Raw genomic sequence first — 19,180 nt, forward strand, 5'->3', positions numbered from 1 at the left:
GCAAGTTGCTTATCATTTCTGTGCCACAGTTTATTCATCTGTAAAATGGGGCTAATAATAGTACCCACATGGTAGCGTTGCGAAGATTAAACAAGTTAATAAACGTAAAGCCCTTTGGAGACTGTCTGCTACATAGGAAGCACCATATAAAAATACCACTGTCTGGCTGTGATTATGCTCTTCAACCCTTGCAGAGCCTAACTCCACAGTCTGGCTCCAGACAGAAGCTGGGGCTGGAGTCTGGAAGCAAAGCAGAAATGCGTAGGAGTCTGGGTTGCAGCTGCACAGACAACACACTAACTTTATTCACACTGATACAAAAGTAGACTTTTCTAGAAATGTTCTCTAGTGCCAGAGGGAGAGAGGTTGAGTGGCACATGGCAGGAGGGTGGTAAGAGGAGGCCTGAGGGTGGAAGTGGGAAGGGTAGGGAGCCCAAGTGAAGGTCAAGGAGGCAGGAAAGAGTACAGTGGGGGTCTGGAGCCCCCTCCACCCTGTCTTGCCCACACTTGGGGGAGGGAATACACCTCCAGGAGCAGGGGAGGGAGATGGTGGCCAGGGAACTTAGGCGGGAAAAGGCTCTGCGTAGAATTGCTGCCCATGTCCTTGGTCTCCTCCCAGCAGGCTGCTAGCGCCCCAGCGGGGTGCCCTGCACTCCAGCCCTTCCTGCCTCCCCTTCCTTATACACACATCATGGAAGGGCCAGACATGCCCAGGAGGGCCAAGGTAGCAGGCGGGGGCATCAGAGTGGGTACACAGATAGATGCTCACAGGACACAGAGGGTGGAGGCTGGGCTGTCCACGGAGGGCCGAGGGGGCTCACTGGGGCAGGGCCTTGAGGATGGCATTCACCTCCTCTGCCACAGCAGTCAGGGCAAATTCAAACTGGTCCTGGGGAAGGACAGGAGGAGGAGGGTCAGGGGAAGGTGCACCCCAGCAGGGCCTAGGAGAGGGGGACTGAGAAGATTCCCTGGGAAGATGGGGAGTCTCCTGGGGGGGTATTGCACCAGCAGACAGAAGGAGGCAGGCTGCTGCTGGTTTCCCTGGGGTGGCTGAGAAGTGGGTGCTGGGCAAGGGGGGCAGTCAGGGTTGGAGCAGAGAGGCATGGTCACCTTGGATCGGACAAGGCCGGGCCGCTGGTCACGGATGTGCTCCAGGGTGGCAGCGATGTCGATCTCCTTCACTCCTGGAAGTGGGGGGCAGAGAGCTGCTCAGGGGGGACCCAGAGGAGGTGTGACAACCTGCCCTTCCAAGAGCTCTCACAGCTCTCGGGGCTGGGGCCTGCGGGTCCTTGAGGGAATGTGCTTACCTTTTGCCATGCGGTTCAGAACCATGTCGACCAGGATGTAGGTGCCAGTTCTCCCTGCACCATCACTGAAACAGGAGATATGACAGGCTCAGGACCCAGCAGAAAGGGGGAGGGATGAGGAGATGATGAGGCTAGCTTGGGGGGACGAGAGTGAGCTGAGATGAAGGAATTGGGCCTCGAGGGGGGAACTTGTGACCCCTGAAGTGTCACTTGGGCAACACGGCAACCAACAAGAAGAGCTCTGGTGGCCCTGAGGTCAAGGCAGCAGTAGGGAAGGGGTCTGGCCGGCTCCAGCCTCTGGCCAGACTTCTGTTCAGCAAAATTTTGTGTAATGGGGCAGGCAGTAAATATTTTTGGCTTTGAGGGTCACATAGTCTGTCATAGTCTTTTTTCCCCCCTTCTTCAATCATTTAAAAATGTGCAAACCATTCTTATTTCATGGGCTGTTAAGAAAACAGGTGGTGTGCTGGATTTGGCCCGTGGGCTGTGTGGTTTGTTGGCATCAAGGGGAAAGGCAGGCAGTGTGCATGGGAGACCGGCCTGGCGAGGGGGCAAAACCAGGAATGCCTGGGCCGTCCTGTTCGCTCTGCCCCCACCCTGTCCCCCAGCCCCTCTCCACGCACCTGCAGTGCACGATGATGGGGCAGGAGCGGCCCCGGTAACACTTGTTCACCTTCCTGCAACAAGAAGTGGGTAGGAGGACCAGCTGTGAGCAGAGTCGGGTGGGGGAAGCGAAACCCACACCTGTGGCCTCTCTTTCTGCCTTTTCTCCCGCCATGCCCAGCGCAGGGGGCTGGAGAAAGCAGAGTCCGGGCTGGAGAAAAGAGCCAGAGCGGGCATCGGTGGCACTGGGCTCGCCTCGTTACTTTCGAGCCACGTACCCAAGCTATGCATCTGAACAACTAACTCAGCCAGGGAAAACTACTGTCCAGGGCTCATCTAGTGATAAGAAATGTCTCCTAACATCTCCTGTCTTAAAGGAGGGTTACCTTCTTCCATTTGTCCAGAATCTATTCCTCCTTCCCCTGTTCTGCCTCTGCCCAGTTCCCTCCTTAACCATCCCCTCTCCTAATGAAAAGGTTTGTTTCTATTTTCCATAAGCATGTGTGACTGGTGGATGGAGTCAGGGCCGAAGGCAAAGAGCCAGAGCTGGCATCAGTGGCACTGGGCTTGCCTTGTCACTTATGAACCATGTATCCAAGCTATGCACCTGGAATAACTAACTCAACCTCTTTGAGCCTCAGTTTCCTTATCTGTAAAATGGGGATGATAATAATTATAACCTTCCAACCTTCTCCTTAGGGTTCTTACAATGATTACATGAGATAACCCATGTAAAGAGCTAATGATGTCAGGTAGCCCTGGGGAGGGGAGGACAGCTCTGAACATAATGCTGCTGCTTATATCCCTGTGTCAGCTTTACCTCAGCCCAGGTGCTCTGTGGCCAGGTTGTATTCAGACTTGGGGTCCACTTGGACCTCACATCCTTCTTTGCTGCCCGTAACCACAGTTCAGCAAGGAGCAGAGGGTTTCTCCCTCCTTCAGTGGCCCAGTCTAACCTGCCCTTGTCTTATGACCTTCCTGCTTTGAGAGTCTGGAGGAGACCTCTGAATACCCTCTTTGGGCCAGGACTAGGGAGGAGCTTCTTAGGGGCCATCAGATTGTTTTAGGGGAAGCTTGGAACTTAGAGATCCTCTACTCTGGCTCCCCCAGACTTGCAAGGCCAGGTGACTTTGGATGGTCTTACAGGATACACAATGATCTTCTGACACACTGGTTAGTATGTCACCGGGATGGGATTGAACAGTAGTCATAAGAATGGCTCCCAATCATTTCATAATAATGATGATAGACAGAAGCTAGAATTAATCAGTTGAACCCTTACTGTGCGCCAGGTACTTAAACCAGATTTTATAAACTTTATTAAATCTTCCAACAACTCCCTAAAGCATGTGTCTTCATCCTTATTTCACAGGTAAGGAAACCAGGAGATCAAGGAAATTGCTTGGGGTCACTTTCTAAGACCTCCTTTATTATTTCACCTTTCCTCTGGTGGACCTTCACCAAACTGCATTTATTAAGCAGCAATTAATTTGTTCTTGTGCCTAATGTCAAATACATTGGGTTTACATAATTCCAGCCTAAAGCAAAGAAACATAACCTCTTAGCTTAGTTGTGCAGGCTTAAAGCAGGTCCAGGTACTAGTTCTATCCAGATTTTTAAAATGTGGAAAATAGCTCCAATACTCCTGGCATTGTTTTCAAGATGGCTGTGTCTCAGGCCCCAGGGACCCCAAATAGAAACCACTGTCCTGACGTTCAGAAACTACACCCAGGTCCCCACCACCAGCACTGCTCTTCTGCTTTTTGCCCAGCACCAGAGACCTCTGGCCAGCCTGGCAAGGAGCAACGAAGCAGGGGAAGGCTGTGGTGCTGGTGGGGCCCCTGACCATGTTGGCAGGCTTCTCAGCTGCCCATCTGAGGAGGGGACAGGCAGGAGATGCTGGAGGGCTGGCCTGGGCAGGTTTTGGTGTCAGAACAGGGCAAGTCCCTCAGTAAGCTTCCTGTCCCAGCCCCCACCATTTTCACTGTGTCCCCAAGAACCCAGAGATCCTCCCACACTCCCTCTGGCAGTCTTTGTCTCTTCCCTCTGCCCCCACCCCCACCCCCAACTCTCCCCGCAGGCTGCAGGGTGGTCCTGATCCCACGTGTCCCGTCTGTTCTGTCCATGCAGCAGCCACACCTGCCAATGATCACTTTTGTGACTATGCAACTGGAGTGAGAATACTAGCTGCAGATCACAAAAATGACACTGGCAGCTGTGAGGGGGAGAGGGAGACAGACGGAGGGAGGAGGGGAGAGAGGCCAGAGAGAGGGACAGACAGAGGGAGGAGGGGAGAGAGGCCAGAGAGAGGGACAGACAGACAGAAGGAGGAGGGGAGGGGGAAGGATGGAGACAGGGAGAGACAGAGGGACAAACTAGGACAGAGGCATGTAAAGGGACAGAGGAAGAGAGAGACAAAGAGGCAGAGAGAGAGAGGCAGAGGTGGGAAGGAGGGGGAAAAGAGGGGAGAGAGAGAAGAGACAGAAAAGGGGAGAGGTGCAGAGAAGGAGAAATGGAAATAGAGGGAAAGAGTGGACAGAGGTAGAGAAAGAGTTGATAGGGAGGGAGGCAGAGAGAGATAGAGAAAGGGAAGGGGGAGAGAGAATGGAAGACAGAAAGAAATAGAAATAGAAGCAAAGAGACAGGGAGAAGGATAAAAAAGGGAAGATAGGGCGGAGGAAGTAAGGAAATAGATCTTGAGAGGAAACAGCACGAAGAAAATGAAAGGAGAGACAGGAAGCAGGGGCCAATACGCAGAGGGGTAGACAGAGAAGGAGGGGAGGTAGAAATAAGGGGAGCCGTTCTTGGGGGCGGGGCGGGTGGAGGGCCAAGGAGGGGAGAGAAGGAAGGGCAGTGGAAGGGGCCAGAAAAGGCAGCGTGCGAAGGAGACTACAGAGACCTCCCAGAAACTGGTGATGGGGAGGCGAGGAAGAGAGAGGTGACGGGCACAGCAAGACAGAGCATCAGTCCTGGTGGGGGGGTCTGGAGGGAGCAGCCAGAGGGCAGAGGCCGAGACTCCAGGTCAGGGCATGACCCGGCTGAGGGCCTGCCTACTTGACCTAGGACCCCGCGAGGAGCTGCTAGGCCGGGGCTTCAGTGACATGTACTGGGGCGCCCCGCTCCCAGGCCTCTCCCCTATGCCGCTCCGTCCCCAGACTTCTCGGGGACGGCGTGGTTGCCCGCCCCGGCGGCTCGGTAGGCCGGGTCCAGCTCCTCGCGATGGGCGGGGCGCTCACCTGCGGAAGTCCAGCAGGGGCCGAGTGGAGGCCGGAGTGCCCTCTGCCGGCCAGCTGAGGAAGTGGAACTGCGTGAGCGTGCGTGTCTCCTGGGTCTGCACGTTCTTCAGGTAAAAGCTCCGCACCAAAAAGTCCTCACACCAGATGTGTTCCGACACCAAGTTCACCTGCGGAGGAGTGGGCCCAGGCCTGAGCCGGGCAGCGGCCACCGACCCGGTCTCTCTTGGCCTGCCAGGCGCCTGTGGGCTCTCCAGCCTCCACGTCTAGACCGCACCTTCTCCATCTCTCCAAATCCTCCCCCCTCCCAGGCCAGTTCAGATTCTAAATTCTCCAGAAAGCTTCCGCACCCATCCACCCAACTGTGCTAGCTGTCTCTAGAACCCTGGCTGTCTGTATAACTTATCTACTGCTCAGGACAACTGGTGGCTTTTCCAACTAGACAACTATTATTGTGAGCTTCTTGGGGCCAGTTTCTCCTTCGTTGGTCTCCTCACAGGGTCTAGCACAGTGTCCATGCTACATGCACCATAAACTTTGATGAAATTCTGTAATGTTTTTATTAGATTTTTTTTTCTTTAACTATGATCAGGTCCAATAAAAACCAAAACAAACAAAAAACGACTGTTGAGTGCTCATCTACACCCCGTTGCCATCAAATGGATTCTGACTCACAGTGACCTTATAGGCCAGAATAGAACTGCTCCATAGGGTTTCCAAGGCAGCAACTATTGTCAGGATGGTTCAGGACTGGGCAACATTTCATTCTGTTATACATAGGATCTCTATGAGTCGGAACCAACTTGACAGCACCAAACAACACAATCTTTACAGAAGCAGATTGCCACATCTTTCTCCTGTGGAGTGGCTGATGGGTTTTAATCTGCTGGGCTTGAACTGCCAACCTTTCAGTTAGCAGCCAATTGCTTAACCACTGCACCACCTGGGAAAACTACTGTCCAAGGCTCATCTAGTGATGAGAAGTTTCTCCTAACATCTCCTATCTTAAAGGAGGGTTACCGTCCCCTGTCTGTCCAGAATCTATTCCTCCTTCCACTGCTTTGCTTCTGCCCAGTTCCCCCACCCATCCTCTCTCCTAATGAGAAAGTTTGTTTCTATTTTCCATAAGCAACATGTGTGACTGGTGGTATTTCTTTGTTTGCTTTGGTCTCCGGGAAACTCTGAGCTAAGTTAGGCTCAATTGAAGTACGTTTCACTCTTGGTCTTTGGGTATTATCTTCCCTGTCTCATTTATTCTTGGCTCTTAGCTTCTTACTTCTGCTTTGGTGGTTTTATAGCTTTATTTCTGCAAATTTTCTCATAAACCAAAAACCAAACTCATTGTCATAGAATGGATTCTGACTCATAGTGACCCTATAGAACAGAATAGAACCACCCTATAGGGTTTCCAAAGCTGTAATCCTTATGGAAGCAGACTGCCACATCTTTCTCCCACGGAGCCACTGGTGGGTTCAAACCACCGACCTTTCAGTTAGCAGCCAAGCACCTAACCATTGTGCCACCGGGGCTCCTTCATTTTCTCATAAGCTCCTAAAATTCTTTCTTGGCATAAGTAAGACATACACATATGCATATGGAGATATGTATGTGAATATATATGTGAATACACCACCATCACCTTCCCCCCTCCCATTGTCCCACGGTTATAAGGCCCTACTGACCTCATATACGTGATACAGGGAAGAGCCCTCATCTGGCCAGTAGCGGTCACACTGCTTGACGCCATCCTCCACCAGTGGGGTCAGCATGACAATGACGGTGCAGCCACTCTCCCACACCATCTAGGGACAGAGGCCCAGGTAAGCACCACCCTAACCTACCTGGGACCTGGCTGGCCTTGGTTGGCCATGAGAGCCTCTAGTCCCTACAGATGCCCTCCCTCCAAGAGCCCACCTGCCAGAAGTCGGCAATGGTGTGGGACAGCGGGCCCTGTGTGGCTATGTAGGCTGGCATCCGAGGGTCATGCTCAATCTGAGGGCAGGGAAGATGCATCATGAATCAGAAGGGGACATTCCACTTTGGAGAGGCATTGGTCAATGGAAATGGGTCGGGGTCTAGGGGAACCTGGTCTCCCCCTCATTTCCATGCTAAGATATCAGGCCCTTGGGTGGGGTGGGTTGTGGCCACAGGGGAATGGAGGTTATGGCAGGGCTGGGGACAGGATAAGGATGGGGCAGAGGTGGGGGCTGAGGCCAGGACCACTCACAATGGGGCTGGCGTTGATGTAATCGCTCCGAGAAGGGCTGCTCTCCACCTTCAGCTTGATGCGGGCATGGTCATCTGTACACACCCCACAGCCCACCCCAGATGCCCCCTCTGGTCACTGGGGTCCTGGCACCCCGCCACTCAGCCTGAGCCAGGATCCCAGCCCCTTCCCCTAAGCCCTCCAGCACTCCCAGCAGAGAGGGCCAGCAGGGCTCACTCACAGGGCAAGAAGTCAGGGTGGCGGTTCTTTTTGATGTTGCCCTCCCCCTGGGCAGTGGCACAGGTGTTAGGCTCTGCCTGGTATGCACACAGGGCCTGCCACTCCTTGGCCAGGCGGTCCCGGTTCCGCAGGTGGTCCTCCATGTATGCCTGCGGGGGCACCACAGCCAGCTCGGGCCCACACCGACATCCCTGCCTTTCCCACCATCCTGCCCCTCTCCCCGGGCTCAGGCCCAGTCCTGACCAGAATCATGTGCCCCGTGGAGATGTCCATGTTGGCCTGGGCGGGCTCCTCGCACCAGGACGGTGTGCTGCTGTGGGAGCTGGGGCTGGCCTGGGCCGCATCGCTGAACTGGGAGGACACGCTGCTCACTCTCGAGGGCTCTGGCGGACCCTCTGCCCGGTTAAACAGGGACTTCGTGGCCATGTGCTGGCGGCAGAGGTCCTGCAGAAGAATGATCAGATGGGGCTCAGGGGTGCCCTGAAGCCTTTCCAACAGGGTCCTGGGTTGAATTCTGCGCCCCTAGGCTGGTCCTTGACTGGTTTTAAATGGAACCCATATCCCCTGGTGTAAGGCCTTCTGCACTGGCCTTCATCCTTTGCAGAGCAGTTCTGCTTGGGTGGTGCTCATCACAACCTCAGGTATTACAAAGTAGAATCCCAGAGCTCCAGAATCTTAGCATTGAGAAGAACCTTAGGAATCCTCTGCTCCCAATTCCTACCCCATTCAAAATGCTCCCATAACCCCCCTACTGGGGCTTCGCCAGCCTCTGCCAGAACATTCCTAGGGATAGGGGCTCACTTCCCTTCCAACTTCCCACCTCCATCTCATGCAAGACCTAGATTCCCAAGCCCCCTCCATTTCTTCTCCTCAGCAAACTTCTGGGGCCACACACCTGGTATTCAAAGGTGGTGTCACCATGGGCCCCCTCAGGCCCCAGGGCTGCCAGGCGCTCCTTGTCCCACTGCCGCGCATGCTGCCGCATACACAGAGCCACCACCAGAGCCACCAGCAGCCCAGCCACACCTGCCAGGGCCACCAGAGGAAGCAGCACCGAACGCATGGGAGAGGTGCTTCGGGCTGGTCGGGGAAGGACTGCGGCAGCCTCTTCCCTCTGTGGAAACAAGGCTGGAATCAAGGGGTCTGCTTCTTGCCCCCATCCTGTGCCACCACTCCCTGCTAGAACATGCCCTGGGGCAGAGCCTGGAAGGTAGGAGCATGGTGGTACAGGCAGAAGAGCTCAGATGGGCCTAAGATCCTCCTTCTCAATCCCCACCAGACCAACTCAACCACACTTCAGTGCCAGAGACTTAGTTTTAAAAGTGGAGAGGGAACAATGTTCTGCCCAAGGAATTGAACAGTAGAATGTGAGACAGCAGTGTTGGATGAAAAATGGAAATATATTTTGAGTACAATGTCCTTTCTGTGCAAGGATTTCCCTTGGAATTTAGAGACTTGCTCCATAAGGCTATGGGCATCTCAGATAGTTATTGCCAAACATACTGCCCTCCTAGAGAACGCTGGCGCGCTCACTGCAGGGAGGAGGAGCCACCGGCGCCATCTGCTGGTCAGAAGGAAAACTGCTTAGGGAGGGGCTGCCTTGGCGAAGCCCACAGGCCAGCCAGGTAAATGAGGCTTCTGCTCCAGTTCTCCGGCTGGGTTTGCCTCCATCTTTTGTAGGGAACGTCAGCCCTCTGGGGCTTTGACTGAATCTCCAGGTAGCTCATACCTGTCCCACTCCCGTCTGCAAGATCCGGAGCCCTGTCTGGGCTTCCAGTTCCGACTTCACCAGCCCTGCAGAGAGGAGGTAGGTCAGACTCCAGCTCCACGCAGTCCATCCCATGTCACATCATGCCAAGTGGCAGGGAGGGCTCATGTAGGTTTGGAATATTTCAGCGGGAGCATCATCCACAGGCCTGGGTGTATCCCACTAGGGCTGGGGTTGGGGCCAACCAAGCCTGAGGTTGAGGTCAGGGCAGTATTTACCGGCTTGCTGGGTCACATCAGCCAAAGACAGGTTCTGCTCATTGTGCCGGATGCGGAAGGTCAGGGCTGGTCCCACCACACTGCCAAATTGGAGCTACGTTACTGCCTCACTGACCCTAGACCCGAGACTCTACAAGAGAGGCCAGCTCTGGCCTTCTCCCCACTAGAGGATGAGGCTGGATCAGGGGTAGAAGATACCGGATGGGGATAGATGTGGCTGTTCTTTCAATATAGCTGGGAGCATCTTTCTGACACATCTTGACCCTTTACCCAGAGCTTATTTTCTCTTCCTCTTCTGGGCCCCTCCAGCCCCCTCTCCTTCCAGCTGCCTTCTAGATTCCTGCCACCCTCAGCAAGGTGCCAGCCCTACCTGATGTTGATGAAGCTGCCTGAAGACATGTGCACATGCTCAGCCAGGAGCTCCAGTAGCTTCACGCCTGCAGCCAGGCTCAGGGGCCTGGAGGTGGGAGCAGGCAGAGGAAGGAAATTGGAGAATCCACTCAATCACTTTTTCTTGAAACAGGCCACCCCTGGGATATGCAGAGCAACCCATCACCTCCCTGTCTCCTTTAGATCTGGATTTCTGCCCTCTGCTTCCTGCCAGGCAGGCCAGTCCATCCCCTAGAGGCCTTGCTCTCCCAGCAGGACCCTTACTTTTGGTCAGTGACGATGTAGCCATACTCCTCCACGGACGGTGGAGCCGAGGGCTGTCTCACCACTGTGGGCTGGCTCTGGCCCAGTGGACTTTTCTTCTCCAGCAGGACAGGTGTGACAGGGGGGCTAGCAGCTTTGGGGGGCTCTGGGGAACTCAGAACTTGTTGGCCTTTACTGGAGGTGGGGCTGGCAGTAGGATGTCCAGGCAGGGAGGGCGTGGGGGGCAGAGGCTCTGCTGTGTCTCCACCCTGTATTTGCTCTTCTATTGTCTATTTAGAAGAGAGCAGAGGGGTACGGCCCAGCTGGTGCTAGAATTGCAGGGCTGGGGCCAAGGAGGTCCACACCCTGGACTATTAGCTCCCACAGTGGAGCTTAGGAGTTGTTTCTGTTTCTACCCCTAGGGCTCAGGGAAGCAGTGGGCACAAGGAGGGCACCCAGCAAATGTGAGCCAAGTGGGTGAATGAATGAATAAAGGAGTGAATGAATGGCGCAGGGTCAGTAATAATGCAAAGGATAGGACTGGAATCAGGGAAAATCTCCAGAGCAGGGGAAGCTAGGGTAAGGGTAGAAGATGATTTTTAGACTTTTGTTTAGCCACAAAATCTTAGACATCCAACATGTGCAACAGATAGAAGCAGAGCTCCTCAAGTTACAGGGGCCAGGAACTTGCCTGCTTACAACGCCCCTCTTCTGCTAGGGCTCCTCAGAGCAAGGTCTGAAATGACTACAGTGAAAAGAGCAGCAAATTAAGAATGTTGGCTTGTACTCAGCTTCCGCATCCATCTGTCTCACTTGATGTGAGACCTTAGGCAACGACTTGCAATCTCTGGGCCTTGGCTGTCTCATTTGCAAGATGAGGGTTGAAGGATATGGATTATGGGTCCTGAGCCTGAGGTTTAGATGTCAGCAACGGGGAGCACTGCTATGGGTCACTTATGGATCAGGGAGGTGCTGGGAACTTACTTTCTTGATGTCAGCTCCAACATTTACAACCCCACCTGTAGGAATAGGAAAACAAGACCATGGGCAAAGGGCCAAGGCCAAGGCCCACACAACCCAGGTAGGAGAAATGGCCAGAGACCCTATTACATCTGCTGTGGCTTCTTTCCCCTCGGTCACTGGCGAAGCCCCTATCATTGGTCTCACTCTAAGAGTGGTCTCACTCCCCTTTGGTTCCTCCTTATAATTCATTGTTTTTCTAACTCCTCCCTCTGCCGTTGTCCACATTTCTCAAAGCTCTTTTTTGTTCTGTCCTATGCATTTATTATTGGTGTCTCCTTAACACTGGCCATGCCCCTCCTTAGGTCCTCATTATCATTGACCACACCCTTCTGGGCATGTCCTTATTGCTGCTCACACCCTCCATTGGATTCTTTTTCCATTACTTCCACCCTCCAGTCCTCCCCTGATCTGGCCCCTCAACTCTCCACCCCACCCCTTGCTCCCTGGCCTTGAATGGCAATGACCCTATGTTTCAGAACTCCTTTCCCGTGACCCTGACTCTTCCCCTCCAGGCTGCTTCTTGTGGTCATGAGAAGGGGGGGTGAAGAAGCCTCCGTGGTGCTGGGAGTGGCTGGTCTCTGCCTGGACACTCACCCAGATTTCTTCCTATGCCTTTGGGCAGCAGCTGTAGCAGGGTCGAAAGGGTGGAGAGCTGCTCGGGGGTCAGCTGATGCAGTTCCACCCCATAGCCCGCCAGCACAGCCGCCAGTCTTTGCAGAGTCACATCTGCTGGGAGCCAGACACAGAGCTTAGGGCTTATGGTGGGATGAACTTGTGGGATGCAGATGGGTGAGTGGGAGGTGGGAAGGAACTAACCCATTTAAGAGCATCTCTTCAAACCCCTGGACACTGAAGCCCTCCCCTTCCCAGCCCTTGTCCACAGTTTCAGGAAAAGACCTTCCAGAGGCCAAGACCAAACTTCAGGCCTACCATGGACATCTTGACTCTCCATCTAGAGAAGAGTCATGTCAGCTTCACTCACCACTGTATCCCCAGTGCTAGTGCCTGGCACAGATTAAGTTGTCAGCAAGCATTAGTTAAGTGTATCAATGACTTTAAGGACACATTAATGAACGCATGGATAGCCAGGAAAGAGATCCCATGGTTCCCCAAGTGGCCCCCACAGGCAGGCAGGTGGATGTTGAGGACTCTGTTACCTGGCTGCACTGCTGGGAAAGGAGGCTTCTCCCTGCGACCCCCTGGTCCTTCCTCTTCATAGGCCTCTGAGGCATAGTCCTCTGCCTGGCTGCTGGCCCCTTGCTCTGGAAGCCTTGGCGCCCTGGCTCTGCTGGGCACTGGAGCCTCCTGGGCCAGGTAGAGCAGCCCTGAGTCTTGGAAAAGCTGAGCAGGTGAAGGCCCTGGAGGGTCCCCATAGGAGTGGCCAGGGTGAACCCCAAACGTGCCCTTGGAAGCAGCTCTGCTGAAGAGGGCAGGGGTTTTCACCTTGGGGAGGGGGCCAATGCTGACCATCCCTGGGGGGTTCTCTGAGCCCCGAGAGCCATCACGGGAGCCAAACTGTGGGAAACCAGAGATCCCAGTAAGAGCAGAAGTCAGGGCTAAGAGATTGGGGTTGGGGCAGGGCCAGAGTCTAGGGCTCACCTGGTGGAATAGGTAGGGCTGCAGCAGGGTGGGTTCATAACTCAAGGCAGGGTGGGGGGACTGCGGGGGCAACAGCAGATGCTCCAGGAGAGGGGGCAGTAGCTCAGCCTGCAGAGGGGACAGGGAGGAGCCTTCCCCAGCTCCACCCCCGCCTGCTGGAGGTCGAGGAAGCAGGTGCTGGGCAGCAGGGGCAGAGCCAGTGGGGATGCCCTGTGAAAGCCGCTCCCCAGTGGGGCCAGGTCTCCTGGGCACCAAGCCAGATCTGAGGAGGAAAGCAAAGTTTGTGTGTGTGTGTGTGTGTTGGTTGTGTGGGGCAAGGGCGTAGGGAGCTTACAAGGCAAAAATGGTGGGGGCCAGACAATCTCAGTAGTTGAGAGTGGGCTTGACGTCATGATAAATGCGGTAGCTTCAGGGGAGGAGAGAGTAGCATTGCGGAAGGGCCAGAGAGCTTCGGCAGAGGTCGTATGTCTCCCTGGTAAGCATGCCCAGGTCCTTCAGACAGCTGCAGAGGCTAGAGCAGCATGAGGCTCGCGATGGAGAAGTGGAGAAGAGGTGCAGGTGAGGACAGCGGAAACCTCTCTAGATGAGCTGTGGCTGTGCTTGCTCAGTTGCTTCTGTGTGTCTTGTCCCTACACCTGACCCTCCAGGTGTATGTTCAAACATTCAGGACTGCCCCCTCCCATGTCTTCTTCACCCTGGAATCATCATCTGTGCCCAGTGGGCCTCACTGACTACCCGCTGCTTTGCAGGGTCTGAACAAGGCCTTGAGAGGCCCTAACCACTGAAGATGATGATGCTCTGCCATAGGTAATTCCACCTAGTAACAAAACTGAAGCATTAAACAGCTTAAGTTCAACAGAATTCTTATTTTCCCCAATGCTGACTACTTTGGTGCTTCTTTTGAAATATCAAATGTCAAAGTTCTTCAAGACAGTTTTTTAATGCCCCTGTTTTGCTGGATCCCCAAGGATAAGCTCAGCTCCTATTGGGTGTGTGGGAGTCAGAGAGTGACTGACAATTCCTGAGCTTCTTTTACCCACACTCCAGCCCTGGTCTGCTAACACTGATGCTCCTTCCCTCTGTCCGTCAGGATGACCACAACTCACCAGCCTTGCCATGCTGGAGTTGTTGAGAAAAGTTGCCTACCTGTCCCTCGGATGGGGTTCTGGGGGGCGAAGCCGGGGGATGCGCTCCATCTCCTGGGAGATCACATACTGGGTGAGGTCATCGTGCCAGGACAATCCTGCCAGAGGATAGGGTGGGGTGAGGTGGGTTCCTGGGACATCTTGAGGGCCAAGTAACAGGGACCAGTGGAAGATACGAACTGTGCCCCCTACCCTGCAGTGCATTGGGTTTGGCAGAGTAGAGGGGTAGTGGAGGGGGTTTGGAGACCTGGTGGGTGACTTGAGCTGTCCTCTTCCTGCCCTCAGGTACAGATTTTAGAGTCAGACTGCCTATGTTTGAATCCTGCCTATGCCACCTACAAATTGTTTGACCTTGGGCAAATAGCCCAATCTCTCTAAACCTCAGTTCTCTCATCTGTAAAATGGGGATTCATACCTTCTAAGATTTTTGTGATAACTAAACACAGATGAAATGCTTAAAACAGTGCCTGTCGCATAATGAAATTTCAATAAATACTATTATTATTACCATTATATAATTATTATTGCTATTACTATTATTCCCTCGGCTGATCCTGAACCTCACTTTATTGATCTTTAATGTGGGAATAATACTTGCTTTATGGGGCTATTGTGAAGATGAAGTAAGTTCAGGCAAGTGAAAATACTCAGAAAACCCTAAAGCACTATACATTTGTTTTAAACACTTAATATTATCATCACCATTATCATCACCATTATCCTGAAGCAGGTCTCCTGTTTGGCCTTTTCCTCATGAAACCCTGTTCTCAGGAAAAATCAGTCGCATATTCCAAAGGAATCATCTCCCACTCTCCACCTGCATTCCTTCTTCCCTGTTTCTGGACATATAATCTATGCTGCTCTTAACTCACATTCTAGAATCTACCAGCATCCATACCTTCATACTCTGACTTCTTGCCTATTAACATTAGATGGACTATCTGTGCTCCAATTTAAAGCCTATTCTTCCTCTTGAGCAATAGATTCTATCCCCTCTTACCTACTCAAGAACATCCTCCCAGCAATTCTCCCCTATTTCTTACTAATTGGATGGGTGGGATGTTCTCCTAGCTGAGGACTCCAGTATTTCTGGCTCTAGAGCACTCAGACAGTTCCAGGGAGTGGAACTAGTCACAAGGAGATGGATGCTGGCCTCTTCCAGTAGCTTCTTCTAGAAGCCTCTGCCGGGTCCCTCCAGAGTCCAAGTATGAACAGCTCATCTTTAGGGCTCCACTCCCACTCTTCTTGTCCCCTTCTCCATCAAGGTCTGGGAAGGTGAGGTTCCAGAAGTGATTGTGATAGGAATATTTCATGAAGAGAGTTTGGGGTAGAAGAAAGCCTGTCCTCAGGTTAGGCAACCCTCACTTCAGCACACATATCTAACCAAATTCTAGTCTCTTCTCCAGTGCACCCAGACCTCACCTTGGGACATGAGCTGTCGGAGCACACCTTGTAAGCGTTGGAGAACTGGGGAGGTAACTTGCAAAATGGGCCGGACCTGCCCCACTCCCACCTGGCACTGTCCAAACAAGCCATCTAAGAGCACAAAAGTGGTATTAGCAGGGGGCTTGCAAAAGAGGCCTTCCAAAGTCCAGGCTGAAAATGAACAGAACTCTTTCCACCTACTCTCCTGGCTTCAGAGAGCCTGCTCCTCTATGCCAGCCCCTCCCCCAAGCCCAGGACCCCCTCATCCCTCCCAGACCTCCTCATCCCTTTTCTTTCTTGTTGTGTTCCCCTGCCCCCTACTCCCAGTCTTGTGACTCTTATGCCTAGGCCTCACTCACCCTGAATACAGACTTCAAGGTGAGAGCAGAGCCTGCGGTCAAACAGACAACCTGTAGAGGGACAGACAGAGACTCAGACACCCCATACATCACATGGCCAGAGAGACAGACAGGCTGCGAAAGGGGGAAGCAGGTGGGGCCAACTCTTTCATTCAAAGGGAGGCCTTAAGCTAGGAGGAGAGTAAGGAAGAGGTCTAGAATTCTTAAGAGAAGGCAGTATGGGACCTGGCTTTGGATTTTTAGGATTTACGAGTCTGGATCCTTTCCCTAAAAGCCTCAGTTTGCTTAACTGAGTAATGAGGAGAATATCTTCCAGGTGCATGGGGGGAAGTGGTGCTGGAGAATCATATACTTCTGCTCTCATAGAATTACTATGGGAGTTTTTGGTCAAATTCTGGGGAAAGGGCAACTCTCCTTCCAAAATCTCTAAAAGCATCCTATGATGGGCTAGAGGTCAGAAGAGGTAGAAATCCCCCCCCCACTTCCCCCCACACACCCCGTAGGGGAATAGGGTAAGAGGGCGTCTCTAATGCAGCGCTCCCCACACTGAAAAGAAAAAGGAGTGACCCTGGGCATTGCCCCTACGGTCGTCCGGCCCCCTTGCGGCCAGCGCTGTCCGCGGTGCTGAATCTCTGAGCCGGTGTGGCCGAGGGCTCGTCTGGAGGCAGTTACCGGGAGAGGGAGGAGTGACAGGGCGAGGAGTCTCCACAAGACCTGACTTCTCCGTTCTACCCCCATCCACCACCCTGCCCACACAGCGCCACGGGAAGCACCCTGAATTGGTCTCCAAGCCCAAGTGGGGAAACGGGGCGCCAGACGGCGAGGCTGAGCCCCTCCACCACGCGCCCCCCCGCCTGCCCCCTGCCCATGAGTCAGCGCTGACTGTATCAGTCCGCTCAGATGTGAGTCAGCACCCGGCCTGGCTGTGGGGAGGGGGACGGGAGGGACCCTTCCCTCCTCATCCTCTCCTGCCCCCTTCCTCAGCAGCCCCCCTCTTATCGGAGATCGGATCACAGCAATCGGCCTCTTTCTAGGCTTAAAGAGAAACTCTGGCCCCTCCCTCTGCCCAATCCTCTACCGGAACCGGGACTCCGATGCCCGCGGCCCTGGACACCGAGTTCCTGGTTCCCTTCGCAACCCCTCACTCCCCAACTCGCGGCGCCGGACACTACCTCCCTGGCCCTTTGGCGCGATTTGCTTCTCCTGAGGTCTTGTATCCCGGCTCTAGGTCCCTCTGCCCATATACACCCCCAGTCTTCCTCTCGAACCCGTAGTCTTCCCCTGAGCCCGCTTCTCCTAGGTCCCGCCCCCGTATTCCGAGCCCTACCTCCAGGCTTACGCCCCTTTCCTGCCAGATGTCCTCCCGCCTTTTTCACAATAGTGCCTCCCTCCTCCTCCACCCTACACACGTATTCTATCCGAGCTTCCTACCTTCATGACACTCCCCCTCCCCCCCCCCCCGGTTTTGCTCCCAGCTCCCTCTCCCATCCCCCCAGGTTTTCTCCTGACCGTGGGCACTAATGGCGCTGCAGCCTCCCGGGTGGCTGCTTAGCAGCAGGAGACAGAGGAGCAGCCGGAGACCCCCACATCCCCCGGGACCCCCAGGCCGCCGCGGGCGCCGCATCCTTCCCGGCTCCGCGCTCTCCCTCCGCCGGCCAAGCAGCAGCGACGCCGGCTGGAGTTAGTCAGAGGGACAGAGGCGGGGCCTGCCACTCCCCACCCACCTACAACGGAGGGATCTACACGTCCCGCCCAGGGCTACTCAGCCAATCGCAGGTAGGTAGTGACGACATTCCCACCCCCGGCTCTTACGTTTATTTGCGTCACACATGGCGTAAGAGCCCTGTCTTAGCGGGGTACCTGCTCAACCCTTTCTTCCCCCACCAAATAGTAGGCACCTCAGTAGAATTCCCACTTGGCCAACCCATTTTGGACATATGTTCCTCCCCAAGGACCACCACTACTATTCCCTAGTCTTAGGGTTGGCGAAAAAGGTTATAGTTGGCTGGGAGCTGGGAGCTGGGAAAGATACATGATAGAGGAGTATAAACCTTAAGGTAAGGAGAAGAAAAGTGAATAGAATAGGTACTCTTAGGCATCTTAATCAACGGTGCCAGCGTCATCCTTAAGAGCAGGGATGGTTAGAAGTATGTGCCTGGATTCCAGTTCTAGCAATGCCATCTGCTAGGTGTATAACCTTGGGCAAGTTGCTTAACCTCTCTGAGCCCAAATTTCCTGATCTGTATAATGAGGATGCTAATAGTACCTACCTCAAATGGTGGTCGTGAAGATTAAATGAGTCCAACTGTTGTGAGTCACTTAGAACAATGACTAGACTAACAGATAGTAAACACTGCATACGTAGTAGTTTTTGTTATTAGTCTTTACTCTCTCTTTCTCCGGATCCCTCCCACCACCAGCCCATCAACAATCTCGTGGTTTCTGTCTGCGAAATGTATCTCACATAAGTCTACCTCTCTCCATACTCACTACCGGAGCCCTGTGGAAACCACTGTACTTTTTCATCATGACTATTGCAGTAATTTCCTAATGGTTGTTTGCTTCCACTCTTGTCACTCTATGAGCTAGGGAGTGAGATTTCTAAAGCTCAAATCTGATCACTTTGCTCTCATGTTTCAGTAGTTTCCCATTAAGCCTCTTTATAAGTTTATACAAAATTTTCCAACATACAAAAATAAGGATGTGAGAACATAGTGAATACTCTTATACTCATCACCTTGACTTAACAGCTTAACAGTCATATTTGCTTTCTAGTATTTAAAAGAAAATTATATTTCACTTATAAATATTACAATATGTGTATCCAAGAAATAAGGACTTTCCCATATAACCAAAATACCATCATGACACTGTGCAAAATTTACGATAATTCCCTAATATAATGTAATGCTCAGAGCATATTCAAATTTCTCAAATGTTTCCGAAAGTGTCTTTCTTCAGCTGTTTTGTTCAAAAACAGAAGTCAGTCAAGGACTATGATTGCACGTGTTCATGTTTCTTAATTTTCTTTTAAATTAGTATAGACTTCCACCCTCCACTTTCACCCATTTTTGACGTCTTGTTGAAGAGACGAGGTTACTTTTTCTGTAGCATTCCCACCTTCTGGATCTGTCTCAGTGTTTCCTTGTGGTGTATTTCCCCTGTATGTATCCTTTATATCCCCTGTATTTCCTGTAAATCAAAAATTAGATCTAATATCTTGATTATATCTGGTTAAAGTTTTTTTTTTTTTAATCAAAATGCTTTATAGGTGATGCTGTATGCCTTCATTTGCATAGTTTCAGAAGGTGCAAAACGTCTGGCTGTCCCACTATTAGTGATGCTAAAATTGCTAACTGGTTTAAGGTTGAGACAGCCAGATCTCTCTATAATAAACTTATGTTTTCCTTTGTGGCCAGCA

The 19,180-nt window shown here is 52.8% G+C and overlaps 1 protein-coding gene across 3 annotated transcripts; it reads right to left on the bottom strand.

Annotated features, from left to right (window-relative positions):
* Positions 1-658: 658 nt before the first annotated feature.
* PTPRN (protein tyrosine phosphatase receptor type N) lies at positions 659-17,621 on the bottom strand. 3 transcript variants are annotated; one of them, XM_004376341.1, is made up of 23 exons: positions 17,269-17,621; positions 15,760-15,810; positions 15,398-15,511; positions 13,977-14,073; positions 12,831-13,092; positions 12,389-12,746; positions 11,826-11,957; positions 11,193-11,227; positions 10,230-10,498; positions 9,946-10,032; positions 9,576-9,655; positions 9,319-9,383; positions 8,485-8,703; positions 7,833-8,033; positions 7,591-7,738; positions 7,371-7,444; positions 7,058-7,135; positions 6,826-6,945; positions 5,147-5,313; positions 1,931-1,984; positions 1,308-1,372; positions 1,111-1,184; positions 659-889 (listed from the first exon to the last, which is right to left on the bottom strand). In XM_004376341.1, exons 1-23 carry the CDS (start codon positions 17,381-17,383, stop codon positions 818-820), a joined length of 2,937 nt encoding a protein of 978 aa, XP_004376398.1. In that variant the 5' UTR covers positions 17,384-17,621; the 3' UTR covers positions 659-817. The 3 variants fall into 3 exon arrangements, with proteins under 3 accessions (XP_004376398.1, XP_004376400.1, XP_004376399.1); XM_004376343.1 differs by lacking the exon at positions 17,269-17,621 and adding an exon at positions 16,932-17,055; XM_004376342.1 differs by lacking the exon at positions 9,946-10,032.
* Positions 17,622-19,180: the final 1,559 nt, after the last annotated feature.

Source organism: Trichechus manatus, unplaced genomic scaffold (assembly GCF_000243295.1).
Source record: "Trichechus manatus latirostris isolate Lorelei unplaced genomic scaffold, TriManLat1.0 scaffold00041, whole genome shotgun sequence".
Taxonomy (NCBI): domain Eukaryota; kingdom Metazoa; phylum Chordata; class Mammalia; order Sirenia; family Trichechidae; genus Trichechus; species Trichechus manatus.